Genomic DNA, 21,319 nt, shown 5'->3' with positions numbered 1-21,319 from the left:
GTGTAATTAGGCTTATTTGTTGATAGATAAACACAGAAGTGTTGGTTTGATCTCGGAGCAAAAGTGAGGCAAATGCTTCCATGAAACACAGAGAAAAGTTTTAATATTTAAAGCAGATTTTGAGGAAGCAAATGTGCTTTCATCTCTCTGGAAGAGCTGGTATAAACGTTTTGCTTTAAAAATGACATTCTCAGGAGCAAGCATTTGTGAAGTAATTGAAAACAATTACACTTGCTTTTTATCCAGTCCTATTAAGGCCTATTTGCCTTTGAAGCAGACATGATTGTTACCTTTCCAGAAATGTGGTGGGGAAAGCAGGCAGGAGGATACACGACATCCTATAACCTGGACCAGGTCCCAAGTCTTATATTTCTATTAACAAGTATTGACTGAGGAGTCATTTTAGACCATTCTCTTAACGTTAACAAAACAAACAAACATGTGTCATGGCGTCACCGGGAAGGCCGGACAAGGCTGCCAGAAATGGTCCTCAGCACATTTCAGCCTTCTCATTTCCCATCCCCTACCACAGAGTCACAATTTCAGAACCTTAAAGAACTTTGAAGGTTACCTAGCCCAGTGATTTTTACATTATTAGTATTATTATTTTAAGCAATAAACCATTTAACCCACAGCAGGGATCCAGGATATAAATCTGGACTGGCCGAGCAGTTGCTCTGGCTGGGAATGCAGTGGAGGGTCCCAGAGCCAGGGGCTGGTTCACTTGGCTAGAAACCTAGAAACCGGAAGCTCCCTCGGCCTCTGCACAGCCCACTCTTCCTGCAGACCCTGCGTGAGGACTGCTCCCGCCTGGCTCAAGACGGCTACCTCGTTCGTACAGCCGGACTGCTTCCATGAGGTACGGCACCAGCAGGCGGTTTACAATAAACCCAGGCGTGTCCTGTTTTAGGAGAGAGAAAAAGAAAAGACAAGTGATTTTCATTGAACTTTATTCTTTTGTGAAGTCACCAGATCAACCTCACTCTCGATTATGTTACCAACATTTATTAAGCTACACATTTTCAAAACTTGTTTTAAAGTACAGCCTTACTTCCACCTTGCATGACAATTTATCCAACAACTTTAGCACTTAAAAACAAACAAACAAACAAACCCAGATGCCCCTACTGCATGGATCCTGAAATAAAAGCACATCATGGCAGGGAGGTCAGTAGGAAGAGCACGGCTTTGGGGGCAGCCAGATCTGGGCTCAAATTCAATAGTCTCTGGCTCTGCGTCATCCTGAAACTGTTTCATCTGTGAAATGGGAGTAATCATTTCTACCTGACAAGTTGTGAAGATAAATCAGAAAACAAATAAAATGCTCTGCATATTGCCTTACACTCAAATACCGTGTTTCCCAGAAAATAAGACCTAGCCGGACAATCAGCTCTAATGCGTCTTTTGGAGCAAAAATTAATTTAAGACCCGGTATGTTGTGTTATGTTTTATGTTATGTTATATTATACCAGGTATCATGTATCATATCATATCATGTCATATTATATATTAGACCCGGTCTTATAGTAAAATAAAACTGGGTCTTATATTAATTTTTGCTCCTAAAGACATCTTAGAGCTGACTGTCCAGCGAGGTCTTATTTTTTGGGAAACACGGTAGTAGCCCCTTGATTCCTCTCCTTTCCCTCATCTCTTTCAGGAATCTAGAACACTGCATCTTGAACAACTCTCACCAGAGCACTAATTCCGGGCTCCTCAGAACCATTCCAGGGCTGCTCAAGATTTTCTCCTGCTTTAGCACCCAGTGCAGAATGGGTGAGCTGGGGAGAGGTGCTGGGACAATCGAGCATATGCCCTCAGAGACCCGCTGCTGGCCTTTCACGCCCGCTACCCAGGACGCACCACCCTGGAAGACTCCTTCCATCCTTACCCTCCACACTGAAACGCTTCCCCATCTTTCCTGGAGGCCTAGTGTGGGATGTGGATTCACCTGCTGATCTCTTCTGGGGGCTTGTGGGGCTGGCCAGGGTAGTATTTATGTGACGCTGATTTGCATTAAGTAAATGGTGCCTCCTCTTTTTAAAAAAGGCTGTGATCTTCCTGCAGGCAGAAATCCTCACCCTGGCCTTGGGTTCCATTTCTAGCACATACCAGGCACTCCATACACTCTAAATTAAAGGTGACCAGCCCCTGCACTCGACTGCATGTGGGATACACTGGGCAACAAAGCCATAGGACTTGTACCTCCTGTAAAACGACCCCCTACCCTCTCTCCCAGGAAAATAGAGATGCAGAAAAGAGCTTGATCAGTTTAACCAAGATTATATTAGTGAAACGATGTTGATTTTATAAACAGGGCAAAAATGCTTTTCTTTTTTATAAATTTTATTAGGGAATATTGGGGAACTATGTGTTTCTCCAGGGCCCATCAGCTCCAAGTCGTTGTCCTTCAATCTAGTGGAGGGCGCAGCTCACTGGCTTATGTGGGAATCGAAGTAGCAACCCTGTTTTTCAGAGCTTGTGCTCTAATCAACTGAGCCACCAGGCCACCCACAAAAATGCTTTTCAACTTCAAAAAGTTTACTGCAGAGACTCAGGACAGGGTAACTGAGTCCACGCAGGACACCATATCAGTATATATTAATACAATTTTAATACAGTTTTTTCCTTTCTTAAAATGTGTGTACATTTTTTTGGCACCCTCTGTATAGAGTTAATACTGTCTGCATAAAAAGCTCATAGAGCTCAACAAGGAAAGAATACTAAAACTCACACAATATTTAAACACACTACTAATCAAAGAAATATTCATTAGAACAAAATAGCATTTTGCCAATGAGATTATTGGGAAAGGCTGTTTTTCCCCATTAAAATAATCAATGCTATTGAGGATGCAGAGACAAACACTCATAATATTGGTGGAATGTAGAGACATCGTCCTTGAATAAAGCAATTTAATTTTATGTAATTGCACACCTTACATTGTTGGTATTTATTTATCTATTAAATATATTTACGGTACTTACCATGTGTCTGGTATTGTTATAAGTACTTTACAAATATTAATTCATTTATTCCTTATAGTCCTATAAGACAAGTACTATTAGTACCTCTATGTTAGGTAGAGGACATTGAGGCACAGAGAGGTTAAGTAACTTGCTCAAGGTTATACAGCTAATAAGTGCCAGAGCCAGGATTTGAATCTAGTCAGGCTGGCTCGTGTCCATGGCCTTAACTTTTTACATCATGCTCTCCCTGTGAAGTCTCACTATGAAGACAGACACATCCCAGGCACACTAATGCCATTGTTCTATGTCAGGGGTTGGTAAACTATAATCCTGCAGGCCAAATCCAGCCCCCAGCCTGATTTTATAAATAAAGTTTTACTGGCACACAGCCACACTCATCTCTGCATGTGTTCCCCCTACCACAGCAGGATTGAGAAGCTGCAGCAGAGACCATGTGCCCTAAAATACTCATTGCTGGCTCTTTACAGTCAAGTGTGCAGCTCCCCATTGCCTTGTATTATGTTGATGCCTCACCAACAGCCTGAATAACTGACCCACAGAGCCTCTCAGGAGGCCTTGAGGTCTCATCTAGAGTAAGTGTTCTGGGTGATGTAACAAGGGTAATTTTATGAAACCAAAGCGTTCCCATCCCTTCATCTGCAGTGGCCACCCTGATGGAGGAACAGATACTTATTCTAGATGAAAGAATGATTATGCTGCTGAGGATAATCACTGCTTCGTCCCTGCACTTCCGTATCTAGCCTTTGATTTGCTACATACTGATGTTCCTTCTAACATATGCCTACTATCTGCCACTAACACAGCATAAACTGGTAAGAAAACACAATCATAACATCTGGTTACTAGTGTAACTTTAAAAATTAAGATGATTTAAAAACCACAAAACTAAACAAAGAAAAAAAGAGTGTTAAAAAATGAGACTCCCTAATAACATTACACTCCGGGGGTTGGGGGACCATCTTTGTCTGCTTTCTTTGGCTACTGGGCTCCACGTCGACAGGCGACTTATTCAGATGATTCATGAACAACATGAGTCTTTATGGATTTATACAACACTGTGGATTCAAATTTGAGAGCCTTTCAGAAAGCAAAAGTATGCTATGAAAAGAGCCATAATGATATAAAAGATTATGGTCAAAAAAGTAGGTGACGTATTTATAAAAATCTCTATGTCACTTTGTGACACTCTGCCCCTTTAGAAAAACTGCCAAACCATGCAGAAATGTGGTCCCTGAGAGACTGAAGGTAATCAAAACAAAGCAGGTGAGAGCAAGGGGGTGGTTTTACATCTAATAACTGGGTACCCTAAGAAAGGGGAAAGGCCAAGGCACGCTCTCCACTGAAAACAACACAAAACAAAACCACAAGGCAACATCCCACTGAGAAACAGCGTCGCTAAGCTACCCTGGGCGGGTGAGCTCCCCTCGCTCCTTATCTTCCTAACCATGTGGAGTGCTCTAACCAAAGCGAAGGCCAGGTGTTGTATTGGGGGTGTGTGTGTGTCCACCAGGCTGTGCCTGACACACTGGGTGCTTCTGCCTCCCTGGGGCCCAGCAGAGGCTAAAGCTGATGGGGTAATAAAATCTGTTTATGGAAACACAGCTGCTCATCAACAGACCAAAAACAGCCCAGATCCAGAGGAAAGTTGGCCCAGCCACAGGCCCCAGTTGGATCTCAGACTATCTGCTATGGTCCTGGGTGTGGCCTAGGAGCCTGGCTTCCCTATGGGCAAACTAGGAAGGAGGCGGAGCTGGCTCTTGCAGCCCGCGACAGCCTGCAGTACAAGTGCCCCATCTCACGCATCATTCTGCTACGGAACAATTCTACCTGGAGTTAGTCAGGTTCTGAGGAAAAACACTCCCTTCCCAAGCTACCCATGCTCTACCTTGCAAGAAACAGGATGCTTTCCAAGGGTTTTGCTGAAGTCTATCAGAGATTCAAATGTCTTCTGGCTGGTCATTGGTGTTTTAATGACCTGGAAATGCAACACAGATATCGATTATGATGAAGAGTCAGCAAATAATTTCAAAGAGAACAGTTCAAGGAACATTGATCAAAAGCGTCCGCACAGGCAGCAAAAACAGTTTTCGTGTCAGAATAGAAGGATCTCAAGCCAGAAACAAAATGTTTACCAAAATGCCCACTTTAACACAGTGGAGTACTACAGGCTGTGCAAAATCAAGGCTTAAAATATAAATATGAATGTATGTATAGGAGAGTTTTACAGGCTTTGCCACTGAGACAGACCTGGGCTCAAATCCCAACTGCACCACTCCCTGGCCCTGTGACTCTGGGCATGTTTTGTGAAACTGAAATGACACTGAAATCACTCTGCCTATCTCAAGGAGTTGAGGTGAGAATGCGATTAGAGGAGCAGGTAAGGCCTGAAGTACAGCCCTCTCAGGTAAGAAGTGCTCAGGAAGTGCTAGGTTTTGCTGGTGTTTTACGTGCTGTTGTTATTGACATCAGGGAGGAAACCAGACGTCTACCAGAGCAGGATGTTACCCTTAAAGACTTACGTGCAGTGTAGAGGGGGAGAAGGAGCCCCAGGAAATCGAGTGACTTGGCCAAGTCACAGGTCTCTTGGCCTCGGAGACGAGCGTCTCCCCATTACTCCACCCTCTTGCACACTGATGCCCCAGAGCCCAAAGGCTCCCCGTTTCAGAACAAGCTTGTCAAAGATGAAGGCTTTCATTTCCAGCAAACAGGGTCCCATGGCTGGGGCTTGCTGCCTGCCAGGCACCGCGGGAAGGCACCCTCCTGTGAGGTGCCGTGCGAGGATACGGCCGCTACCACGCATACAGCAGCCCACTGGGATGTACAGGAGATGGCACCACACCCGGCATCAGCCCTTAGGAAATATTTAGAGAATTCACCTGCCAGGAATTAGATTTTGGCAAATGGAGAGACATCCAGGTGAACTTAAACTTAAAAAAAAAAATACATGTATAATTTAAATGCCAGCTAAGGAACTTCAACGAGAGTCAAAGCAAACAGGCTTCTACATCAGACCCTTCCTATGAGCTCAGGCAAGCCAAACGGGTCCTTTGTGCCTTACCTCTGTCCTGTGACAAGGGGTGATACTTGGCACATCCTCCCTGCTGTAAGAGCCCTGTATGGCTTAATGAACTAGTGCAAGATGAAAGGTGCTATAAATGAAGATAATTGTTATCATTCGTGTTTTAATGTGATCACAGCTTGGGGTGTGGTGGTGTGTTATGACACTAAGGGAAGTAAATGAGTGGAAACAGAAAGAAGCGCCGTGAAGACGGGGATGAGGAGAGGGAAGAAACGGGCCAGACACTGCTCTGCAGGCATCACCAATCAAACAGCAGTCCGAGAGCTGTTCAAAGGAGGTGTCACAAGTCTCCACCAGAACTGTACAGATGGAACTGGGGCAAAGTTACCAGTCATGGAGTTCTCAAAATAATGTGTTGGTTTAAAGCAGTCAGTGGCAAAGGTTTTTAACAGGAGGACTGCATATTCATTCATTCAATGAATAACAACACACTACAGATATTCTGCTTATACTCCCAACACAGAATCTGAAAATAAGAAATATATATATATATATATATGGAGAAGAGCCATTCAGACACACATGCGGAGCTGAAGTTAAAGAATAACTGAATAGAGAAGAGCACTTAGAAAACATTTTCTAGAAAATATTACATTTGCTAAGCATTAGCTGTTAACAACCAACGTGCTACATTTCCAAAGACACAGACAGACATTATCAGATGAATGCAGCCGAAAACAACATTTGAGTTTGAAGTAAATCTATAAAATGTGTTTTTATCTCCAAAACACATATGTGCATGATACAGTAACTAAAGAAAGTAATTAGTCCCTAAGTACTGAAATGCTGAAAATTCCATTCCTCTTCTTTGCTCTTTCCTGCATAAAAGAGGACAACTGTGATTTTTTCTATTCCCGTACCCTTCCCTTTCATTCCTCAATTTCTTCAAAACAGCCTTAGGGAATGGGGTAAATTGGAAGAAGCTGAGGAGCAGTGTTAGTAGAACAGAAACATTCCTGTTGCAAGATAGATCAGAGTTGTCACTTGACAAAAAACTATAGGAAAATACAGTCATCTTTAACCTAGAAGCTACTGCTCATGCTGGGGTGGGGAGGATGAGAGGATGAAGGAGGGGAGGGAGCCTGGAAGAGAAAGATCCTGAGACTCTCCCAGGGAGCCTGCGGGCTCCAAAGGTCTGCCCACTCCACGTCCCCCACACTTCGCACGGCAATAACTCCTCAACCTCACAGCAAATGCTACTTTAATGGTGGCTGCTCCTCAGACCCTGTAATTAGTCCCCTGTAAAAGGCAAGCTGCCACAGTTCAGGCGCAGACTGTCTATTGTGACTCCATCTCCCTCGTCCCAAGTCTCCAAGCAAGCAGAAGCAGCTCAAACAGGAGGGCTGGGGCAGTCCCCCATCATCACCCTCACCTGCAGATTTGCAGTCAGGAGGTTCAAGGCTATCAGCAGCTGCATGAATAGCTCTGATCACAACCAGGAGATGTGCCCCATCTGAGGACGACACTGAGGCCCTGTACGTGGGGCCGAATGCACCTCTGGAACCGTGGATGGGTGGTACAGTGTAGAACCAGGCTGTCTAGTAAGAATTCCATTTACAGCCTGGAGCAAACTGACCTCCACGAAACAATCTGGACAAGTGTCACTCTCCCCTCTGGGTCTCATCAAGCCAGTGGTCTTGGGTGCTGCCTTCTCTCTGCACTGCCCATCAACTATGGGACAAACAATGGCATTTCACAAAGTTAACAGCTTTCCTGGATATCATGGGTGAGAACACATGGCTGCGAAGAAACAAAGCACAGGGGCCTCCTGAGGTATTACGTGTTCTTTCTTCCTTTGGCTCTGAGAGGTCAGACTATGGCCAGAGAAACACAGCACAAGGGTAACACCCCCGCAGCCCACATTACAATCCACCCAGTGCAAACGGCAGTGGCAGGGCAGATTTGGCTCAGAGAAGCAAGACTGAGCGGGCAGAGCAAGCAGACACACACAAGCAGGTACCCACTGACCTCCACGAGCTTCATCAAGGGCACTGGGTTGAAGAAATGGAGCCCGGCGAATCGGTCCTGTCTGGTGGTGGCATTGGCTATGTTCGTGATCTGCAAAGAGGAAGTGTTGCTGGCAAAGACTGTGTGTCTGTGGAGAGAAAGACGGTGGAGTCGCGGAATGAATCAGGACTCATTCTTTGTAAACAGGACTACTCTTGGGTACAATGCACAAGGCAACCGCTTTCTGCCCAGCTCTGCTATCCTGACCCGTGAAGGAAGGCAGAGAAAACACACTGAGAAAAAAACAGGCTGAAATCAAGTGACCTGGCTCTTTTACTTTCAAAATTTTATATTAAGTAATTTAAAAATTACCTGTTCCAAAGTCGTATTTAATCTTTGCCAATCTTTCCTTAATTTTAGAGAGCAAACTTTTTCCTATCTACTTGTATTAGTTAATTTTCATGGTATGTGAGTAAAAAATGGAGGCAGCTACTTAACCAACCTAATCACAAAATGAAACTCTAAGTGATCAAAGACTAACGAAAAAAAGATGTATCACAGACACTCAAACAAAAAGCTGTAAAGAAATCCTCAACTAGAAACATCAGTTGATCTTTTCCCCTCAAGTGAAAAGCTTTACTTCTCTGCTGAATGGGAATTAAAATGAAAACAGAAGAAAGCCACCATGGTCCAAAAGGAGTTTTAAGGTTACACAGGGAGACCTGGGGAAGGAAGGATATATGTATATACATGATAAACGTAGTTGAAAGTATTCTGCTCCTAAAAAGCAGTACCACCTTCTTCTGTGCATATAAAATATTACTAATTTTAAAAATCCATACTGACTTAAACCAAGTTTAATTTTTAAAGACCACAATAAAATGCGGTGCCAAAAGTGTGACAAGCAAATCTTTAAAAAGTCAGGCAAGACTTCTAGGCTTTCCTATAGCGACACCTTGTGGATGAGTACACACAAAATGGCCTAATGCTCATTAGAGAACCACAAAGGTCTGGTAACAGTATAGGAAGGGAAACGGTTGGTCCCTTACTGACCAGATTTGGGGGTTCGGGCTTACCAAAAACCAATACTGTAATCTGCCTGAAATCATGGGAAAGTGGGAGGAAAGGAGGAGGAGAATGGAGAACAAACAAGTAATCTGGAAGAGGAGAGAAGAGTGAGGTGACAAAATCAACGCACAAAAGTCCATTGCCTTCCTATATACTAACAATGAAATCTCAGAAAAAGAAATACAAAAAACAATTCCTTTTGCAATTGCAGCAAAAAGAATAAAATACCTAGGAATAAACTTAACCAAGGATGTGAAACACCTATATGCTGAAAACTATAAGACATTTTTGAAAGAAATTGAAGAAGACACAAAGAAATGGAAAGACATTCCGTGCTCATGGATTGGAAGAATCAACATAGTTAAAATGGCCATATTACCCAAAGCAATATACAGATTCAATGCAATCCCCATCAAAATCCCAATGGCATATTTTAAAGAAATAGAACAAAAAATCATCAGATTTGTTTGGAACCACAAAAGACCCCGAATAGCCAAAGCAATCTTAAGGAAAAAGAACAATAATGGAGGTATCACACTTCCTGACTTTGGCTTGTACTACAGGGCTACAATAATCAAAACAGCATGGTATTGGCAGAAAAACAGACACATAGACCAATGGAATAGAATTGAGAACCCAGAAATAAAACCACATAAATATGGACAGATAGTTTTTGACAAAGAAGCTAAAAACATACAATGGAGCAAAGACAGCCTCTTCAATAAATGGTGCTGGGAGAATTGGATAGCCACGTGCAAAAGAATGAAACTGGACTGCTATTTGTCACCATGTACCAAAGTTAATTCAAAATGGATCAAAGACTTAAGCATAAGACCTGACACAATAAACTGCATAGAAGAAAACATAGGTACTAAACTTATGGACCTTGGGTTCAAAGAGCATTTTATGAACTTGACTCCAAAGGCAATGGAAGTAAAAGCTAAAATAAACAAATGGGACTATATGAAACTTAAAAGCTTCTGCACAGCAAAAGAAACCACTGACAAAATAAAGAGGCCACCAACTGAATGGGAGAAGATTTTTGCAAACAGTGCCTCTGATAAGGGGCTAGTATCCAGAATATACAAGGAACTCATGCAACTCAACAACAAAAAAACAAACAACCCAATTGAAAAATGGGCAGAGGACTTGAAGAGACATTTCTCCAAAGAGGACATACAAATGGCAAATAGACATATGAAAAAATGCTCAACATCACTAATCATCAGAGAAATGCAAATCAAAACCACAATGAGATATCACCTCACCCCAGTCAGAATGGCTATCATCAACAAGACAAATAGCAACAAATGTTGGAGAGGCTGTGGAGAAAAAGGAACCCTCATACACTGTTGGTGGGAATGCAGACTGGTGCAGCCGTTATGGAAGGCAGTGTGGAGGTTTCTCAAAGAATTACGAATAGAATTGCCATATGACCCAGCAATCCCTCTTCTGGGTATCTACCCAAAAAATCTGAAAACATTTAGAGATAAAGACACGTGTGCTCCAATGTTCATTGCAGCTTTGTTTACGGTGGCCAAGACATGGAAACAACCAAAATGTCCTTCGATAGATGAATGGATAAAGAAGTTGTGGTATATATACACAATGGAATACTATTCGGCAGTAAGAAAAGATGATATAGGAACATTTGTGACAACATGGATGGATCTTGAGAGAGTAATGCTGAGCAAAACAAGTCAGACAGAAAAAGCAGAGAACCATGCGATTTCACTGATATGTGGTATATAAACCAAAAACAACAAAAGAACAAGACAAACAAATGAGAAACAGAAACTCATAGACACAGACAATAGTTTAGTGGTTGCCAGAGGGTAAGGGGGGCGGGGGGTGGGGGGTGGGAGATGAGGGTAAGGGGGATCGAATATATGGTGATGGAAGGAGAACTGACTCTGGGTGATGAACACACAATGGGATTTATAGATGATGTAATACAGAATTGTACACCTGAAATCTATGTAATTTTACTAACAATTGTCACCCCAATAAATTTAATAAAAAAAAAAAAAAAAAAAAAAGAGTGAGGTGAAAGGAGAAGCCAGGGCGGCGAGGTGGCCTGCCAAGAGCCTCTGGGAAGAGCCTTCCGTCCTCACAACCTTCACTTTCAAGGCACTGTAACACCTACCTTTCCCAAACAATTTCCAAGTTAGCCAATGTAAAAGCCAGGCAGAGAGGGTTTTCCACTTTTAAATAAAACAACAGTTTTAAAGTTTAAAAACTCTAGTTTTCAAAGCTTCCTGCTTTTTGGTCAATGAAGGAAATAACAAACTACTGCCCGTTTCAGGAGGTAATGAGGAAAGATCGTCTGCAATAACAATGTGTGGCTGACTGTTGTTTAAAACTCTCACACTCTGAATCACAGTCGCAAGGCCACTGCCACCCAAGGCAGTGTGAGGAGGGGCTGTTACCGTATTTTGCCGCATATAATGCGCTCCCAGGTATAATGTGCACCCACATTTTTGGCCCAAATTTTCAGGGAGAAAAATCTTTCATTTTAATTTTTTAATTCAAATTTTTATTTGTTTACATTTAGGTGCTTGCTTTGTATTATAAAGGAATTTTAGCATTTATTTTTTAAAACATATTATGGTACAAGAAATGTTATGTAACAAATAATTACAAAACACAAGAACAGATACCAGGTACAAGAAATGTTAGGTACTGGTAACAAATTTACAATATTTATGCATCACAGAAGGCCAAGAACTCTTCGTCTTTGCAAGTTCGTGGTAAGTTCAACAAAATGGATTATCACATTCCAGGGTACTGTTTTGCATATGGATATTGTTATTGATTTTTGGAGTTACACTTTTAACTCATAAGCATAAATAAAAGAATTAAAAACATTTATATATTAATAGATACAGAATTAGTACTACCCATTTGTAATGAGCATCCTTATTTTTCCCTCACAAATTTGGGCAAAAAAAGTGCTCATTATACTCGGCAAACTGTAAAAATATGGTACACTGGTCACGTGGTACTTTCACAAAGGACTTTTGAAGGGCAACCCATCGGTGAGAAACGAGGTATACTGGCTGGAGAGCACATTTCATGAAAGGATGCAGTTACAACAGAGCTCAGTCCCAAGTGTCCCCAACCTCGGGCACTCCCAGCACACATTTTATCAGAAAGGGAAAAATGTCTCCTCCCAACGGACCTCTACTCCCCCTCTCCCAATCAGTGGGGCTGGCTCTGCTCCTCAGTGTCTCACATGCCTTCTTTCAACACAAACACAATGTGTTGACATATTAAACATACAGGGTTGTCTTATCTTTCACAAAAAGTACACCCTCACATTTTCTCTGAAACAGCTGACTTTCTTGGACCATCTTTTGTCTTTCCCTTTCTGACACTCAAGTACCAAAAAACTACTTTTCTCTTAAATGTACTACAGAAAATCCACAGCCCAAGCATAATGATCATTAGCAGAGCTCCCAGGCCTTAGTGTGGTGAAGACAAGCGGGGGTGGTGGGAACTGCAGTGGATCAGAGAGTCCACGCTTGTCACACAGGAGACGCAGGACTCGGCTCGGCTGACGGGGCCTTAGCCAAGCTTTACAGCTGCACTTCTTACACTGCAGCTAGGAAAGTCTGTCCTCTTCCAGGATGCAACTGTTTCATTAGGGCTTCCACCCAGAATGTTATCACTGGACCACATCTGATCTCCCGTTACGGGATCTAACTGTGAAACAGCAGTAAAATATACCTCGGTCAAGCTGCGTAAAAGGAAAACGAGGGCAGAGAAGGATGGCTGAGGCCAGACGCAGTCACATCTGTGGCATGCAAATGGTGCCACTCCCTCTATTTCACAGATCACTAGGGAAATTAGTCTTAGAGAGTCAGAACTGGGATGGTCTGGGAAGTTATTTACCTCTTACCCCTCAACTCAAATTACAGGTGATAAAACTAAGGGCCAGAAAGGCTTCATGATGGTCCACGATCAGAGGGAAGCGGTGAGGGCTGGCCCCAGGCTCCAGGACTCAATGCTAACACAGACGGCAATCAGACCTGTCACTGTCACTAGGGAATGACCAACATTTCATTAAGGCCAAACTACCTGACTACACTCCCTTTCCTGAGGTGGGTGTCTGGTTGTCTTAGAGGGCTCCCTGCTGCCTTGGGAACCAACACCCCTACTAGGAGAGTCTCGGGTTTCTGTCAGCTGTTTCTGCAGCCCCTAAATACCAGTGTACAAACGATGAGCATGCAGGCCAGGTGACAGAAAGATAGGTCTCTTCTCTTTGTACGGGGCATGGCCTCTCCAGACACCAGGCCGCAGAGCTCTGAGAGTTGCCATTCCAGCGGGCTGGTATTCAACGGTCTCTCTTGAGCCACTGCTCACTGGTGGCTACCTAAGAATTATTTTTTTCATATAATCTTATTCTGACTTTCAGTTCCAACCAAGAAAGCTGAAATGCAGCCAAGGAAGACACAGGAGAGCATGAATGAATCAATCAGTCAGGTGTCACAACTGCCAAAAGCCCACAGTCAAGCATGACAGAGGGTGCCGGTTCCAAGAACTCAAGCAGCACGTGGGCACAAGCTGACTGTACAGAGTGCTGAGCCCCGGCACCTGGACGCCTGACCTACGTGGGGCTGTCTCCTTTCCCACCCTTTGCAAGGAAGCCTGGTAGGAACTCAATGCTCCTTTAATGCTCCCAAACTGTTCCGATTTAACCCAGATAAAGCTCTAAACAGGAGAGTCCTGGGGAACTTTGTATAGACAGAGGCATCCCCTTCATGTACACCATTCTGTTTGTTCCACCCAAATAAGATGGACACGTGAAGCTGCTCTCAGTTTCCTCAGCAGACACTGAAGGACATGTTTAATCCTCCTCCATCCTCTGGTCTGGGAGGGCCTATGACCCAGGCGCTGCAAGAGACAGAGGCCTGGCCCTGGATGGACCCCCTATTTACTATCAGAAATTCCACCCTCCTTTGGGGCCTAGGATCAGATAGATCAGGGCAGCCTGAGCCTCCAGAAGCAAATTGGGAGTAGGAGGACGGAGAACAAGGGAAATAGCTGTGGGCTATGGAAGGAGAGGTGGGCTTAGTGTCAGAAGACGCCTCCTTGGGAACAAAGCCTGAGGTGGGGAGGGAGCCCTCAGGCCCAATAAGGACGTCAGGGGCTACGTACTCAGCAGCAAACTTGTCCAGCCTCTTGAAGAGCTCGTTCTTCACCTTCAGGTTCTCCACAATGGCCTCCACCACCAGGTCCGTGCTGTGGACGACAGATGCCGCGTCTGTGCTGATCGATACGCTGCTCAGGGTTTTCTCCACAAATTCCTCGCCAGCCTACGGCAGTGGAAGGAAGAACAGTCACTGAGCTCACCAGAAAATGGTGTGTGATTTGCTGCTAAGGCAGAAGGGAAAAGGGGGGTGAGAACAGACCTGTGCACCTGAGACACAACTTGAATGTACCCTGAAATTCTGAGAAATAACCCCCCCACCCCTGTTTCTGCTTAGGGACAATGGCATCTCCATGTACTTTAGAAACCGGGGCAAGAATTGGCCTGTGAACAATCCCAACTGTGGGTCAATTATCACTGCCGTGTATAGGTTGTAATCTTCCAAGCTCTTAGCTCTGCTCTGGTTACTACACTGTCTGTTCACAGAACCTGCACTGGCCTCCTGTACCTGTTCCCAGGGTGACAGACTGCCATGTGCCATGTTCTGTTCTATGAAGCCTGAAATTGTCCTTCCGGAAAAGGGTGAAAGCTTAGCTCAGCACCACCCATTAGTCTGGGAGGTGGTGCTGACTAGTCCCCTCTCACAGGAGGTAGGGAAGAGCTGAGTAAGGGGAACAGAGAGGGCAAGAAAGCCAAATTTAGTCATTCATCAAACAGTAATTGCCCATCACATGCCAGCAACTGGTATTTCAAAAACAGATACAGCCTCTGCTCTCAGAGCTTGCAGTCCCATCTTTTCCTCATTTGTGACTCCAGGGTTCTACAAACAGACCTCAGTTAGGGCACAAACAGATGGTGCCTCTATCAACGGCCATTTGATTTCAAGGGTAACGTGCCCCGGGGCATCACGGGGGTCATAATCAGCAAAGGCGTCCCCAATCATCATGGGACAGACAACTACCAGAATTGCTCAACAGAAAGAAAATGTGAGACGACTGATGATTTCAAAATGTCTATTGGTTGCATTTTAAAAAGTGAAAAGAAACAGGTAAAAATTTTATTGAACCCGATATATCTAATATATTATCGTTTCAAAATGTAATCAATATTTTAAAAATTTAGATGTTTTATATATTTTTTTCTACTGAGTCTTTGAAATCTAGTGCCTATTTTACACTTTCAGCATAACTCCATTTGGACTAGTCACATTTCAAGTGTTCAACAGCCGTACCGGTCAGCAGAGCTAGGCAGACACAGTATTGCCAACCACGCAAAGCTGATGCTGACACGTCCCTCCTCAGCGTGTGTCCCGGGCAGAGGTGAGACACGTCAAGAGAGCAGACTCCCGAGCCGTGACTCCTCAGGAGCTGAGCCCCTTGGACACAGGGGCATCTATTCACACTCGGGGTGGGACCAAGTCTCTGCACACAGGTCAGCACAGTAAACAAGTGAAAAACGCAGGTTATCGGGTTCAGAATCACTCTGAAAACAATCTCCATCCCTGTCCCAATGATTTTTAAAAGGTGACTAGATATTTAAAAAATGCAAACCAAAACCATGAGATACCACTTTCACACCTCCTATGATGGCTATTATGAAAAGAAAAAAAAAAAAGGAAAATAACAAGTGTTGGCCAGGATGCAGAGAAACTGGAACTTCCATACATTGCTGGTGGGAATGCAAAATGGTGCAGCCACTGCAGAAAACAGTTTGGTGGTTCCTCAAAAAAATTAAACATAGGATTCTCGTATGACCCAGCAATTCCACTTCAGGTATATAACTGAAAGAGGGACTTGAACAGATAGTACACTAACGTTCACTGCAGCATTAGTCACAATAGCCAAAAGGGGAAAAGCAACCCAAGTGTCCATTGACAGATGAATGCATAACAAAATGTGGTGTATGCATACAATGGAATATTATTCAGTCATAAAAAGGAATGGAATTCATGGACAAACATTGAAGAATTATACCAAATGAAATAAATCAGTCAAAAAAGGACAAATATTACATGATTTCACTTATGTAAGGTGTTGCCTTACAGCTGCAAAGTCGTTTGTTCCCCCGCGCTCTTCCCAGGATTCCACAAGGGTGTGCCTCAGCAAACTGAGGCCCGATGGAGAGATATCAGAAAAGCTCCTCTGAGGGGAAGTCTCAGCAAACTGAGACCCAATGGAATTATATTGGTCCCTCCCCTTCAGTGGATTCCTTGGAGATGTGTGTGTGTGAAGGCAAGTTCAAGTTGGAACACAATGGGAACTTTCGGAAACACAGCCAAACACAGCCAGCAGGCTACTAACACACAGATCTTGAGATTAACAATCTTTTACCTCTTTAGAAGTTCACCAATAAAAACTAAACGTTGGCCAGATTCAGGGCCAGTCCTTGAGGCTGCAGCCCCTTGGCCCCACTTGCATTCTAATCTTGGCTACTGTCTTTTCTTAACCCTGTGCTGCCCTTCTCCCTCCCCACAAACCTCGTCATGCGGAATGTGACAATAAGGTCCCTAGAATAGGCAAATTCAGAGAAACAGAAAGATTAGAGGTTAACAGGGACGGGTGTTATTGCTTAATGGGTACATTTTGGTTTGGAAAGACGAAAAAGATTTGGAAACAGTGGTGATGGTTGCACAACAGTGAGACTGTAATTAAAGTCACTGAGTTTTACACTTAAAAATGGTGAAAATGGCAAATTTTATGTCATATATATTTTACCACCACAACAAAAAATTTAAAGTAACCACACACCCCTCTCTGGCTACCTCAGATGAAAAACAAAAACCCTATTTGCACTCTTCTCTTCCTGTATATGGAGAGAAATTCCATTTAAGCCCCACGGAAATCAATCTTAAGCAACTTTAACAAAGTGACAAAGGTAAACGAAAATTCATTGGGGGTGACTTTTGCAGTATTTCTTATTATTTGCGAAGGTTCAATGGAAAAGAATCATTAAACCAGAGTTCTCAACCTTATAGGAGTTCCTCAAGTTCTTGTACCTCGTCTGCTGTTGCAAAATAAGAATGATTCATCCTTTATTTTCCTCTGGCAAGTACATCAATAATAGGCATAAGATATTACCTAAGCAATCAAAAGTTTCTATCTAAATACAATATTTATTATATCATTCTCTCTTGTACTTGCAAGTACAAAAAGTATCTTCCTGTTTCTCCCTCTTCCATCCTTCTAACAAAATAAGTGTCATTCAATCCCAAACTCTTAGCAGACAGAATGAGTTCACTACCTGCAGAAACTTTCTCTTCAACCCCAAATCCTACCCAACAAGATGATTATTTACTTCTTATGTTTTCTAACTAGCCCCCCTGTATGTTTAGTGATTATGTTATGATATTGGTCTACAGTTAGGAAATGAGTTTTACATCAATCGAAAAAGCAAGCAAAGGCCAGCCACCCCCAATATGAAGTGGCCAGAGGACAGGTCAGAGGACACCGACAACAAGAAATTACCTTGGGGTTTTCTGCAAACTTCTTCTTGGCTACTTTCCTGAGGCTTTCCTCAATTCCCTTTTTGGATTTTGTCAGGATGTCCTCTGTCTGGTCCACCAACACGACTGTGTGGCCAGTTGCGGCAGCGACCTAAAGTGAAAAAAGAATAGTTTTTTTTTAAGAAAAAAAATATAAAAGTTAAAAAAAATTAAAATTTCATATTTCACACAAACTATTCACATTCTATTCCAAGTACTGAGTAAATATAGTAAGCCAACATCAACGAAACACGCAGTTTTTGCTAAAAACACAGCTCTCGCCACACACTGTACTAAACCCTTCATATGGATGATGACCAATTCTCAAAACCTGGGGTCTGAACCAAGATTCTGAAGGCCATACTATATCTACTTCCTGTACTGTGCTGTCCACCTTGAGAGCCACTAGGCACATGTGGCTACTGAAATTCAATGAAATTAAGTAAAATGAAAAGCCCAGTTCCTCAGCCACATCCCAAGTGCTCCACAGCCTGTTCACAGAGGGCCTCCACCGCACCCGCCATCTCCTTCTTCTCAGAACTGCAGCGTCCTGTGCAGTCTAGGCCTGGCTCTGCTTTTCTGTAGGCCTTAAATCACCAAGAGGTAAGACTTTACACTCTAATAATGGTGCAAAAAGACACTTGTCCCCAAAGGTTATTTAGTGACAAGACTCCCATGAAAGTAAGCCTTTGGTGATCAGACCACTTAGGCGAGCAATTTTCGTCCCTTCCCCATGCCCACCCTAGCTGACTCCTGAGGGCACGTTTAGTGAAGCCGCCACAAATTTGAAGGTGGTCAATTTAGTTTAGCCACAATCAGTGACAAGTCAATCCCTACAGGCATCACAGTTTCCCCACAGAGCTTTGGCCAGGACTGTGGAATAGGTGGTGTGGCTAAAAATAGATCCTCTGATCTCATTACAGGCAGGTGTAAGTCAATCAGTTCCCGCCATAATGCAAACATAAATGATGCCAGAAGCCAGACACTGAGAAGCCCCCTCTGGGTCTGAGAAGCCCACTGCTTTACAGTTTCTGCGGCTCAAAGGGGGAACAGGAGAGGGGCAGGTCAGCTAGAATGAACCCGCCCGGAGACGACAGTAAAAAGTACAGCTGACCCTTGAACAACACAAGTTAAACTGTGCGGGTCTATTTATACGTGGATTTTTTCAATAAACAACTGCAAATGGATTTTGTTTTAAGATTTTCTTAATAACTTTCTTTTCTCCAGCTTTTGACTGTAAGATCACAGTATATAATACATACGCGGTCGGATAATTAAGTTCGCGAACTCATCCTAGAAAAAGTGCTACATATCTCACTGCTGAATATCACTATCACTACGGTCACCTTTGAAATACACCCCTTGGGAAGCTATGCACTGACGTCAGTGCCTAGTCCACCCTTCAAAGCAATTTTGGAACTCTTTCTGGAATGGTCATCACAGCTGTTATCGTATTGCCCTTGATGTCCTGAATGTCATCAAAATTTTTGTCTTCCTTTCAATATTTCCTTTATCTTTGGGTAAAGAAGTCACGGGGGGCGGCCGGATAGCTCAGTTGGTTAAGAGTGTGAGCTCTCAACAACAAGGTTGCCGGTTCTATTCCCGCATGGGATGGTGGGCTGCGCCCCTTGCAACTAAAGATTGAAAACGGCAACTGGACTTGAAGCTGAGCTGCGCCCTCCACAACTAGACTGAAGGACAATGACTTGGAGCTGATGGGCCCTGGAGAAACACACGGTTCCCCCCCCAAAAAAAGAAGACATTGGGGGCCCGATCAGGTGAGTAGGGAGGGTGTTCCAATAGCTATTTGTTTACTGGCTAAAAACTCCCTCACAGACAGTGCTGTGTGAGCTGGTGCATTGTTGTGATGCAAGAGTCATGAATTGTTGGTGAAAAGTTCGGGTCATCTAACTTTTTCATGCAGCCTTTTCAGCACTTTCAAATAGTAAACGTGGTTAACTGTTTGTTCAGTTGGTAGAAATTCATAATGAATAATCCCTCTGATAGCAAAAAAGGTTAGCAATATCGTTGAAAACAAGTTCTGAACTTAACTGTCAGACTCCATGTAACATACAACATACGTGTTACTCGACTGTATGCTATCGGTAAGGCTTCCAGTCAACAGAAGGCAATTAAGCTTTGGGGGGAGTCAAAAGTCATACGTGGATTTTCAACTGTGCTGGTGTCAACGTCCCTAACCCCCACGTTGTTCAAGGGCCAACTGCAGTTCTAAACCACTGTCATGATGTGAAATTTCTGAAACCAGGCAACTAAAACTCAGAGCAGAAAACCAAACAGAAAAAGAAATAGAAACAGAAGAGCAAAACTCAAAGGCAAAGAGGTTTAAATCCCAAAGACAGATTTCTGAAGAATACTTATAAAAATAGTAAGACAGGCTTTAAATGGAAGTTAAGTACAACCGCCTCTCTGCTTCTCCCCAGAAAGCTGCTCAGAGGGGCAGCAAGTCTGTGCCTCTGGGGCCCAGAGGCGGAACAGGCCGCCAATGCCCCCAAGCCCACCTGGGAACCCACACAAGGAAGGGCTGCCAGGACCAGACAGGCTGATAATCCCGAGGGCAGTGGGGTGGAGGAAGACTGAGTCACCTTGATAAAAGGACAGAGGCAGGCAGTGAACTTGCCCTGTGGGCAGACACCCAGGCTGCAGGCAGGCAGTCTGTGAAAGGAAAACCGTGTCCAGAAAGCAAAACAGCCATCGGTCCAGCCCAGGGTTCTCCCTAATTAACGACAGACAAAGGCCCATCCAGCCAACACAAAGCTGAACTTGCCACAAATGTGAACCTCCAATTCAATAAATTCAGAGTAAAAATGTAAGAGCAACTCTAGAAACTGTGCAGAAAAGACAACACAGCAGGCGTGAGGCTATTATCTTTAGATAGGCCTTTGGCTGGCATCTGGAACCTCCTCTCTAGGGAGGGTTCCTGCCATTTCCCGACAAGATGTCTCCCTGCACGTGGCCTGTGTGCCATGTGGTTCATACTGAACACCTGCTTTCCTTCTGGGAGTCAGGAATTTGGTGCTTCCCAGGCACAGGGTGCCGATGTGACCAGCCCCAATAAAAACCCTGGGCTCTGGGTCTCCAATGCGCACCCCTGGTAGATAACATTTCACATGTGCTGTCACAACTTGTTGCTGGGGGATTAATAAGGGTGTCCTGTGTGACTCCAGTGGAAAAGCATTCTGGAAGCTCACGCCTGGTCTCCTCCAGACTTTGTCCCATGCACCTTTCCCCTTTGCTGATTTTGTGTTGTATCTTTTTGCTGTAACAAATTACAGCTATGGGTACAACTACAGTCATTCCTTGGTATCTAGTCTCCATGGGGAGACTGGTTCCAGGGCCCATCTCAGACACTAAAATCCAGAGGCTCAAGTCCCTTATATAAAATGATGTGCCGTTTGCACAGAACCTATGCACGTCCTCCTATATACTTTACATCACCTCTAGATTACTTATAATACCTGATAATGTAAATGCTATGTCAATAGTTGTTATACTGTATTATTTAGGGATTGGCTTTCTGAAATTTTTTTCCTAAAGATTTTTGATCTCCGGGTGTTTGAATCTGCGGATGCCCACCCCACAGA

General features: G+C 43.7%; 1 protein-coding gene across 1 annotated transcript in view; it reads right to left on the bottom strand.

The window, feature by feature from the left end:
- Positions 1 to 21,319, bottom strand: part of HADH (hydroxyacyl-CoA dehydrogenase) — a 46,091-nt gene that overhangs the window by 6,952 nt on the left and 17,820 nt on the right. Inside the window, exons 2-6 of the mRNA XM_019741921.3 lie at positions 17,701 to 17,829; positions 14,245 to 14,402; positions 8,038 to 8,164; positions 4,876 to 4,965; positions 829 to 901 (exon numbers count right to left, since the gene is read on the bottom strand). Coding sequence (XP_019597480.1) covers positions 829 to 901; positions 4,876 to 4,965; positions 8,038 to 8,164; positions 14,245 to 14,402; positions 17,701 to 17,829 — 577 coding nt within the window. The remainder of the gene's footprint in view (positions 1 to 828; positions 902 to 4,875; positions 4,966 to 8,037; positions 8,165 to 14,244; positions 14,403 to 17,700; positions 17,830 to 21,319) is intronic.

This window comes from Rhinolophus sinicus, chromosome 1 (assembly GCF_057876585.1).
Source record: "Rhinolophus sinicus isolate RSI-liver-muscle chromosome 1, RSI-T2T, whole genome shotgun sequence".
In the NCBI taxonomy this organism is placed as follows: domain Eukaryota; kingdom Metazoa; phylum Chordata; class Mammalia; order Chiroptera; family Rhinolophidae; genus Rhinolophus; species Rhinolophus sinicus.
The sequence above is the reverse complement of the archived record's forward strand: the minus strand, read 5'-3'. Positions and strand labels throughout refer to the sequence as shown.